Raw genomic sequence first — 9,846 nt, forward strand, 5'->3', positions numbered from 1 at the left:
ATTCATATTTACAATACATGTATTTTCATTTATTTACATTATTCAGGCACTATTATCAACATATTGTTCTAGCCCAAACAACAAAATAGTTTTCTCCACCATATCCGACCCCTCCTATGTTCATCACTTTTGACTGATGAATCCAGATCTGTTTACTTATTTATTTATTGACCCATTACTTCTTTTCTAGTCCATTCTGCTTCTTATCCATCCCCTTTGGATTCCACATCTCCCTTTTTACTTCATTCTCCATCACCTCCTCTTGCTCTAAATCCAGCTTCTCCCGACGAACCCCTTTCTCCTGCTCCACTTGCTGCTCCCCTTCTACCTCCTCCTGCTGGTGGTACTCCCCTTCTACCTCCTCCTGCTGGTGGTACTCCCCTTCTACCTCCTCCTGCTGGTGGTACTCCTCTTCTACCTCCTCCTGCTGGTGGTACTCCCCTTCTACCTCCTCCTGCTGGTGGTACTCCTCTTCTACCTCCTCCTGCTGGTGGTACTCCTCTTCTACCTCCTCCTGCTGGTGGTACTCCCCTTCTACCTCCTCCTGCTGGTGGTACTCCCCTTCTACCTCCTCCTGCTGGTGGTACTCCCCTTCTACCTCCTCCTGCTGGTGGTACTCCTCTTCTACCTCCTCCTGCTGGTGGTACTCCTCTTCTACCTCCTCCTGCTGGTGGTACTCCTCTTCTACCTCCTCTTCTACCTCCTCCTGTTGGTGGCCTCTTCTACCTCCTCCTGCTGGTGGTACTCCTCTTCTACCTCCTCCTGCTGGTGGTACTCCACTTCTACCTCCTCCTACTGGTGGTACTCCTCTTCTACCTCCTCCTGCTGGTGGTACTCCTCTTCTACCTCCTCCTGTTGGTGGTACTCCCCTTCTACCTCCTCCTGCTGGTGGTACTCTCCTTCTACCTGCTGCTGCTGGTGGTACTCCCCTTCTACCTCCCCCTGCTGGTGGTACTCATCTTCTACCTGCCCCTGTTGGTGGTACTCCTCTTCTACCTCCTCCTGTTGGTGGTACTCCTCTTCTACCTCCTCCTGTTGGTGGTACTCCTCTTCTACCTCCTCCTGCTGGTGGTACTCCCCTTCTACCTCCCCCTGCTGGTGGTACTCCTCTTCTACCTCCTCCTGCTGGTGGTACTCCTCTTCTACCTCCTCCTGCTGGTGGTACTCCCCTTCTACCTCCTCCTGCTGGTGGTACTCTCCTTCTACCTCCTGCTGCTGGTGGTACTCCCCTTCTACCTCCCCCTGCTGGTGGTACTCCACTTCTACCTCCTCCTGCTGGTGGTACTCTCCTTCTACCTCCTCCTGTTGGTGGTACTCCTCTTCTACCTCCTCCTGTTGGTGGTACTCCCCTTCTACCTCCTCCTGCTGGTGGTACTCTCCTTCTACCTGCTGCTGCTGGTGGTACTCCCCTTCTACCTCCCCCTGCTGGTGGTACTCCTCTTCTACCTCCCCCTGTTGGTGGTACTCCTCTTCTACCTCCTCCTGTTGGTGGTACTCCTCTTCTACCTCCTCCTGTTGGTGGTACTCCTCTTCTACCTCCTCCTGCTGGTGGTACTCCTCTTCTACCTCCTCCTGCTGGTGGTACTCCCCTTCTACCTCCTCCTGCTGGTGGTACTCTCCTTCTACCTCCTGCTGCTGGTGGTACTCCCCTTCTACCTCCCCCTGCTGGTGGTACTCCACTTCTACCTCCTCCTGCTGGTGGTACTCTCCTTCTACCTCCTGCTGCTGGTGGTACTCCCCTTCTACCTCCCCCTGCTGGTGGTACTCCTCTTCTACCTCCTCTTCTACCTCCTCCTGCTGGTGGTACTCCTCTTCTACCTCCTCCTGCTGGTGGTACTCCTCTTCTACCTCCTCTTCTACCTCCTCCTGTTGGTGGTACTCCTCTTCTACCTCCTCCTGTTGGTGGTACTCCCCTTCTACCTCCTCCTGCTGGTGGTACTCTCCTTCTACCTCCTGCTGCTGGTGGTACTCCCCTTCTACCTCCCCCTGCTGATGGTACTCCTCTTCTACCTCCTCTTCTACGGCCTGTTGGTGGTACTCCTCTTCTACCTCCTCCTGCTGGTGGTACTCCCCTCCTACCTCCTCCTGCTGGTGGTACTCTCCTTCTACCTCCTGCTGCTGGTGGTACTCCCCTTCTACCTCCCCCTGCTGGTGGTACTCCACTTCTACCTCCTGCTGCTGGTGGTACTCCACTTCTACCTCCTCCTACTGGTGGTACTCCTCTTCTACCTCCTCCTGCTGGTGGTACTCCTCTTCTACCTCCTCTTCTACCTCCTTCTGTTGGTGGTACTCCTCTTCTACCTCCTCCTGTTGGTGGTACTCCCCTTCTACCTCCCCCTGCTGGTGGTACTCTCCTTCTACCTGCTGCTGCTGGTGGTACTCCCCTTCTACCTCCCCCTGCTGGTGGTACTCATCTTCTACCTCCCCCTGTTGGTGGTACTCCTCTTCTACCTCCTCCTGTTGGTGGTACTCCTCTTCTACCTCCTGCTGGTGGTACTCCTCTTCTACCTCCTCCTGCTGGTGGTACTCCACTTCTACCTCCTCCTACTGGTGGTACTCCTCTTCTACCTCCTCCTGCTGGTGGTACTCCTCTTCTACCTCCTCTTCTACCTCCTCCTGTTGGTGGTACTCCTCTTCTACCTCCTCCTGTTGGTGGTACTCCCCTTCTACCTCCTCCTGCTGGTGGTACTCTCCTTCTACCTGCTGCTGCTGGTGGTACTCCCCTTCTACCTCCCCCTGCTGGTGGTACTCATCTTCTACCTCCCCCTGTTGGTGGTACTCCTCTTCTACCTCCTCCTGTTGGTGGTACTCCTCTTCTACCTCCTCCTGTTGGTGGTACTCCTCTTCTACCTCCTCCTGCTGGTGGTACTCCCCTTCTACCTCCCCCTGCTGGTGGTACTCCTCTTCTACCTCCTCCTGTTGGTGGTACTCCTCTTCTACCTCCTCCTGTTGGTGGTACTCCTCTTCTACCTCCTCCTGTTGGTGGTACTCCTCTTCTACCTCCTCCTGCTGGTGGTACTCCTCTTCTACCTCCTCCTGCTGGTGGTACTCCCCTTCTACCTCCTCCTGCTGGTGGTACTCTCCTTCTACCTCCTGCTGCTGGTGGTACTCCCCTTCTACCTCCCCCTGCTGGTGGTACTCCACTTCTACCTCCTCCTGCTGGTGGTACTCTCCTTCTACCTCCTGCTGCTGGTGGTACTCCCCTTCTACCTCCCCCTGCTGGTGGTACTCCTCTTCTACCTCCTCTTCTACCTCCTCCTGCTGGTGGTACTCCTCTTCTACCTCCTCCTGCTGGTGGTACTCCTCTTCTACCTCCTCTTCTACCTCCTCCTGTTGGTGGTACTCCTCTTCTACCTCCTCCTGTTGGTGGTACTCCCCTTCTACCTCCTCCTGCTGGTGGTACTCTCCTTCTACCTCCTGCTGCTGGTGGTACTCCCCTTCTACCTCCCCCTGCTGATGGTACTCCTCTTCTACCTCCTCTTCTACGGCCTGTTGGTGGTACTCCTCTTCTACCTCCTCCTGCTGGTGGTACTCCCCTCCTACCTCCTCCTGCTGGTGGTACTCTCCTTCTACCTCCTGCTGCTGGTGGTACTCCCCTTCTACCTCCCCCTGCTGGTGGTACTCCACTTCTACCTCCTGCTGCTGGTGGTACTCCACTTCTACCTCCTCCTACTGGTGGTACTCCTCTTCTACCTCCTCCTGCTGGTGGTACTCCTCTTCTACCTCCTCTTCTACCTCCTTCTGTTGGTGGTACTCCTCTTCTACCTCCTCCTGTTGGTGGTACTCCCCTTCTACCTCCCCCTGCTGGTGGTACTCTCCTTCTACCTGCTGCTGCTGGTGGTACTCCCCTTCTACCTCCCCCTGCTGGTGGTACTCATCTTCTACCTCCCCCTGTTGGTGGTACTCCTCTTCTACCTCCTCCTGTTGGTGGTACTCCTCTTCTACCTCCTGCTGGTGGTACTCCTCTTCTACCTCCTCCTGCTGGTGGTACTCCACTTCTACCTCCTCCTACTGGTGGTACTCCTCTTCTACCTCCTCCTGCTGGTGGTACTCCTCTTCTACCTCCTCTTCTACCTCCTCCTGTTGGTGGTACTCCTCTTCTACCTCCTCCTGTTGGTGGTACTCCCCTTCTACCTCCTCCTGCTGGTGGTACTCTCCTTCTACCTGCTGCTGCTGGTGGTACTCCCCTTCTACCTCCCCCTGCTGGTGGTACTCATCTTCTACCTCCCCCTGTTGGTGGTACTCCTCTTCTACCTCCTCCTGTTGGTGGTACTCCTCTTCTACCTCCTCCTGTTGGTGGTACTCCTCTTCTACCTCCTCCTGCTGGTGGTACTCCCCTTCTACCTCCCCCTGCTGGTGGTACTCCTCTTCTACCTCCTCCTGCTGGTGGTACTCCTCTTCTACCTCCTCCTGCTGGTGGTACTCCCCTTCTACCTCCTCCTGCTGGTGGTACTCTCCTTCTACCTCCTGCTGCTGGTGGTACTCCCCTTCTACCTCCCCCTGCTGCATGGTGGTACTCCACTTCTACCTCCTCCTGCTGGTGGTACTCTCCTTCTACCTCCTCCTGTTGGTGGTACTCCTCTTCTACCTCCTCCTGTTGGTGGTACTCCCCTTCTACCTCCTCCTGCTGGTGGTACTCTCCTTCTACCTGCTGCTGCTGGTGGTACTCCCCTTCTACCTCCCCCTGCTGGTGGTACTCCTCTTCTACCTCCCCCTGTTGGTGGTACTCCTCTTCTACCTCCTCCTGTTGGTGGTACTCCTCTTCTACCTCCTCCTGTTGGTGGTACTCCTCTTCTACCTCCTCCTGCTGGTGGTACTCCTCTTCTACCTCCTCCTGCTGGTGGTACTCCCCTTCTACCTCCTCCTGCTGGTGGTACTCTCCTTCTACCTCCTGCTGCTGGTGCTACTCCCCTTTCTACCTCCCCCTGCTGTTGGTACTCCACTTCTACCTCCTCCTGCTGGTGGTACTCTCCTTCTACCTCCTGCTGCTGGTGGTACTCCCCTTCTACCTCCCCCTGCTGGTGGTACTCCTCTTCTACCTCCTCTTCTACCTCCTCCTGCTGGTGGTACTCCTCTTCTACCTCCTCTTCTACCTCCTCCTGTTGGTGGTACTCCTCTTCTACCTCCTCCTGTTGGTGGTACTCCCCTTCTACCTCCTCCTGCTGGTGGTACTCTCCTTCTACCTCCTGCTGCTGGTGGTACTCCCCTTCTACCTCCCCCTGCTGGTGGTACTCCTCTTCTACCTCCTCTTCTATGGCCTGTTGGTGGTACTCCTCTTCTACCTCCTCCTGCTGGTGGTACTCCCCTTCTACCTCCTCCTGCTGGTGGTACTCTCCTTCTACCTCCTGCTGCTGGTGGTACTCCCCTTCTACCTCCCCCTGCTGGTGGTACTCCACTTCTACCTCCTGCTGCTGGTGGTACTCCCCTTCTACCTCCTCCTGCTGGTGGTACTCTCCTTCTACCTCCTGCTGCTGGTGGTACTCCCCTTCTACCTCCCCCTGCTGGTGGTACTCCTCTTCTACCTCCTCTTCTACGGCCTGTTGGTGGTACTCCTCTTCTACCTCCTCCTGCTGGTGGTACTCCCCTTCTACCTCCCCCTGCTGGTGGTACTCCACTTCTACCTCCTCCTGCTGGTGGTACTCCCCTTCTACCTCCTCCTGCTGGTGGTACTCTCCTTCTACCTCCTGCTGCTGGTGGTACTCCCCTTCTACCTCCCCCTGCTGGTGGTACTCCACTTCTACCTCCTGCTGCTGGTGGTACTCCACTTCTACCTCCTGCTGCTGGTGGTACTCCCCTTCTACCTCCTCCTGCTGGTGGTACTCTCCTTCTACCTCGTGCTGCTGGTGGTACTCCCCTTCTACCTCCCCCTGCTGGTGGTACTCCCCTTCTACCTCCCCCTGCTGGTGGTACTCCACTTCTACCTCCTGCTGCTGGTGGTACTCCCCTTCTACCTCCTCCTGCTGGTGGTACTCTCCTTCTACCTCCTGCTGCTGGTGGTACTCCCCTTCTACCTCCCCCTGCTGGTGGTACTCCACTTCTACCTCCTCCTGCTGGTGGTATACTCCCCTTCTACCTCCTCCTGTTGGTGGTACTCATCTTCTACCTCCTCCTGTTGGTGGTACTCCTCTTCTACCTCCTCCTGCTGGTGGTACTCCTCTTCTACCTCCTCCTGCTGGTGGTACTCCCCTTCTACCTCCTCCTGCTGGTGGTACTCCTCTTCTACCTCCTCCTGCTGGTGGTACTCCTCTTCTACCTCCTCCTGCTGGTGGTACTCCTCTTCTACCTCCTCCTGCTGGTGGTACTCCCCGTCTACCTCCTCCTGCTGGTGGTACTCCTCTTCTACCTCCTCCTGCTGGTGGTACTCCTCTTCTACCTCCTCCTGCTGGTGGTACTCCTCTTCTACCTCCTCCTGCTGGTGGTACTCCTCTTCTAACTCCTCCTGTCGGTGGTACTCCTCTTCTACCTCCTCCTGCTGGTGGTACTCCTCTTCTACCTCCTCCTGCTGGTGGTACTCCTCTTCTACCTCCTCTTCTACCTCCTCCTGCTGGTGGTACTCCTCTTCTACCTCCTCCTGCTGGTGGTACTCCTCTTCTACCTCCTCTTCTACCTCCTCCTGTTGGTGGTACTCCTCTTCTACCTCCTCCTGTTGGTGGTACTCCCCTTCTACCTCCTCCTGCTGGTGGTACTCTCCTTCTACCTCCTGCTGCTGGTGGTACTCCCCTTCTACTTCCCCCTGCTGGTGGTACTCCTCTTCTACCTCCTCTTCTACGGCCTGTTGGTGGTACTCCTCTTCTACCTCCTCCTGCTGGTGGTACTCCCCTTCTACCTCCTCCTGCTGGTGGTACTCTCCTTCTACCTCCTGCTGCTGGTGGTACTCCCCTTCTACCTCCCCCTGCTGGTGGTACTCCACTTCTACCTCCTGCTGCTGGTGGTACTCCCCTTCTACCTCCTCCTGCTGGTGGTACTCTCCTTCTACCTCCTGCTGCTGGTGGTACTCCCCTTCTACCTCCCCCTGCTGGTGGTACTCCTCTTCTACCTCCTCTTCTACCTCCTCCTGTTGGTGGTACTCCTCTTCTACCTCCTCCTGTTGGTGGTACTCCTCTTCTACCTCCTCCTGCTGGTGGTACTCCTCTTCTACCTCCTCCTGCTGGTGGTACTCCCCTTCTACCTCCTCCTGCTGGTGGTACTCCTCTTCTACCTCCTCCTGTTGGTGGTACTCCTCTTCTACCTCCTCCTGTTGGTGGTACTCCTCTTCTACCTCCTCCTGCTGGTGGTACTCCTCTTCTACCTCCTCCTGCTGGTGGTACTCCCCTTCTACCTCCTCCTGCTGGTGGTACTCTCCTTCTACCTCCTGCTGCTGGTGGTACTCTCCTTCTACCTCCTCTTGCTGGTGGTACTCCCCGTCTACCTCCTCCTGCTGGTGGTACTCCTCTTCTACCACCTCCTTTTGGTGGTACTCCCCTTCTACCTCCTCCTGCTGGTGGTACTCCTCTTCTATCTCCTCCTGTTGGTGGTACTTCCCTTCTACCTCCTCGATCCTGCTGGTGGTCCTCCTCTTCTACCTCCTCCTGTTGGTGGTACTCCTCTTCTACCTCCTCCTGCTGGTGGTACTCCTCTTCTACCTCCTCCTGCTGGTGGTACTCCCCTTCTACCTCCTCCTGCTGGTGGTACTCCTCTTCTACCTCCTCCTGTTGGTGGTACTCCTCTTCTACCTCCTCCTGTTGGTGGTACTCCTCTTCTACCTCCTCCTGCTGGTGGTACTCCTCTTCTACCTCCTCCTGCTGGTGGTACTCCCCTTCTACCTCCTCCTGCTGGTGGTACTCTCCTTCTACCTCCTGCTGCTGGTGGTACTCTCCTTCTACCTCCTCTTGCTGGTGGTACTCCCCGTCTACCTCCTCCTGCTGGTGGTACTCCTCTTCTACCACCTCCTTTTGGTGGTACTCCCCTTCTACCTCCTCCTGCTGGTGGTACTCCTCTTCTATCTCCTCCTGTTGGTGGTACTTCCCTTCTACCTCCTCGATCCTGCTGGTGGTCCTCCTCTTCTACCTCCTCCTGCTGGTGGTACTCCCCTTCTACCTCCTCCTGCTGGTGGTAGTCCCTTTCTACCTCCTCCTGCTAGTGGTACTCCTCTTCTAGCTACCTCCTCCTGCTGGTGGTTCTCCTCTTCTACCACCTCCTGCTGGTGGTACTCCCCTTCTACCTCCTCCTGCTGGTGGTATACTCCCCTTCTACCTACCTCCTCCTGCTGGTGGTACTCCCCTTCTACCTCCTCCTGCTGGTGGTACTCCCCTTCTACCTCCTCCTGCTGGTGGTACTCCTCTTCTACATTCTGCCCTGCATCTTCATCATCGTCCTCCATCTGCTCCTCTTCCTTCTCCAATTCTTCCAACTCTTCCTTCTGCTCCTCAACGTTCACCTGGACATCCATCTTCTCCACAGAAACATCCACCTTAAGTTGCTGCTGATATTCCGAGTCTACCTTCTCTTTCTTTTGTTCATCAGCATCTCCCTGCTCCTGTTCCCGCTTCTCTTCCTCAACCTCTTCCTTCTGCAGATCTTCAATGCTTCCCACTTCTTCCCACTGCCCCTCTTCAATATTGTATCCCTGCTTCTCTAGCTTCTCGCTGCCCCTCCTTATCTTTCTGCTCCTTCTCCTCTTCCCTCTGCTGCACCTCAATGCTATAGTCCAGCTCCTTTTCCGGCTACCCCTCAACGAAATCTTCCTCCTTCTTTTCCATCTGCCCCCGGCCTCTTCAACATCTTCCTGGATCTCTTCTTGCTGCTCCTCATCAATATCAGCCTGCTCTTATTCTTAATTTCTCCTCTTCCTTTTGCTGCTCCTCAATGCAGTCATCGTGCTCCTCTGCTCCCTGCCCTTCCTCATAATCCTTCTGCTCCTCTTCTTGAGGCTCCTCAACATCTTCCTGCCCCTCCTCATTCCTTCTGCTGCCCCTGTTCTCTCTGATCGCGCCCCTTCTCAATTTATTCCTTCTCCGTTTTCTCCTGCATGCTCCTCGACCCTATTTTCCATCTTCTCTTCCTCCTCCTGCTCCTCATTTCCTGCTCTTCATCCATGACCTCTTCCACTTTCTTCTCTTCTACTGGCCCGAGAATGTAATATCCAATAGGCCATTGACTGATCTAACCAGAAGGTCACTGAAGAATACACCGAAATCAAAGGCCAGTGGGTCCGAGAGTTGTTCTTGATAAGGTATAATGACCCGTTCACCTGCAAAAAAAAATTAGGGCAATTGATAAAACCAAACTCCTGTGGAACCAACATAATGTGTAAAAAATGATTAGCAGAGTTGGGTCCTGTTGTATTGGAAATGTGTGAATCGCGATGTAAATTACGAAAGAAAGTGTCCTAATTTAAGGAGGTTTTTGTAATCATAGTGAATATGGTTACAATCAAGAGATGATGTAATAAAACTTGAATATTAATTGTATTAATAAAGCAATTACCGTTGTCGCTCATTATGCAAATTCGATAGTCGAAGATTCTGAAGAATAATGTGCAACCAAAGAATTAACAACAATATCGATATCATAAATGATATATAAGACAATATTAATTTCGAAATCAAAATAAACTTGGTAACTATAATGATATGCGCACCAATTCACATTTCATTACGTCACAATAAAGAAGACAACTAAGTTGCGCGCTATGAAAAAAAAATCATTAGCATCCTCATGATAGGAAGATCGTGGGTTCGATATTAGCCGGGGAGTGTTTCATAGAAGGGCCAGGCGGCACGGCCCTGGGAACAATTTTTTATTGGGGTGCTGAAGAAAGTTTGATGAGCGAAAAAAAAAGGGTTTCATTACAAAATGAAGGCCGTT

The 9,846-nt window shown here is 54.2% G+C and overlaps 3 protein-coding genes across 3 annotated transcripts; 1 reads left to right on the forward strand and 2 right to left on the reverse strand.

Moving 5' to 3' along the window:
- Positions 1-792: 792 nt before the first annotated feature.
- On the reverse strand, positions 793-4,509 carry LOC135154669 (collagen alpha-1(I) chain-like). The gene is made up of 6 exons (XM_064101528.1): positions 4,013-4,509; positions 3,031-3,851; positions 2,791-2,946; positions 2,452-2,736; positions 1,556-2,397; positions 793-1,512 (listed from the first exon to the last, which is right to left on the reverse strand). Exons 1-6 carry the CDS (start codon positions 4,507-4,509, stop codon positions 793-795), a joined length of 3,321 nt encoding a protein of 1,106 aa, XP_063957598.1.
- Positions 4,510-5,253: 744 nt separating this feature from the next.
- LOC135154670 (trophinin-like) lies at positions 5,254-5,955 on the forward strand (the record flags this gene model as incomplete). Its single annotated transcript, XM_064101529.1, has 1 exon — positions 5,254-5,955. A coding segment is annotated over exon 1 (702 nt), but the record flags the coding sequence as incomplete, so codon positions are not given.
- Positions 5,956-6,037: 82 nt separating this feature from the next.
- Positions 6,038-9,478, reverse strand: LOC129264119 (trichohyalin-like). The gene is made up of 9 exons (XM_064101530.1): positions 9,466-9,478; positions 9,147-9,229; positions 8,027-8,779; positions 7,773-7,988; positions 7,308-7,673; positions 7,103-7,249; positions 6,596-7,054; positions 6,374-6,556; positions 6,038-6,169 (listed from the first exon to the last, which is right to left on the reverse strand). Exons 1-9 carry the CDS (start codon positions 9,476-9,478, stop codon positions 6,038-6,040), a joined length of 2,352 nt encoding a protein of 783 aa, XP_063957600.1.
- Positions 9,479-9,846: the final 368 nt, after the last annotated feature.

This window comes from Lytechinus pictus, chromosome 7, assembly GCF_037042905.1.
Source record: "Lytechinus pictus isolate F3 Inbred chromosome 7, Lp3.0, whole genome shotgun sequence".
NCBI classification, from domain to species: Eukaryota; Metazoa; Echinodermata; class Echinoidea; order Temnopleuroida; family Toxopneustidae; genus Lytechinus; species Lytechinus pictus.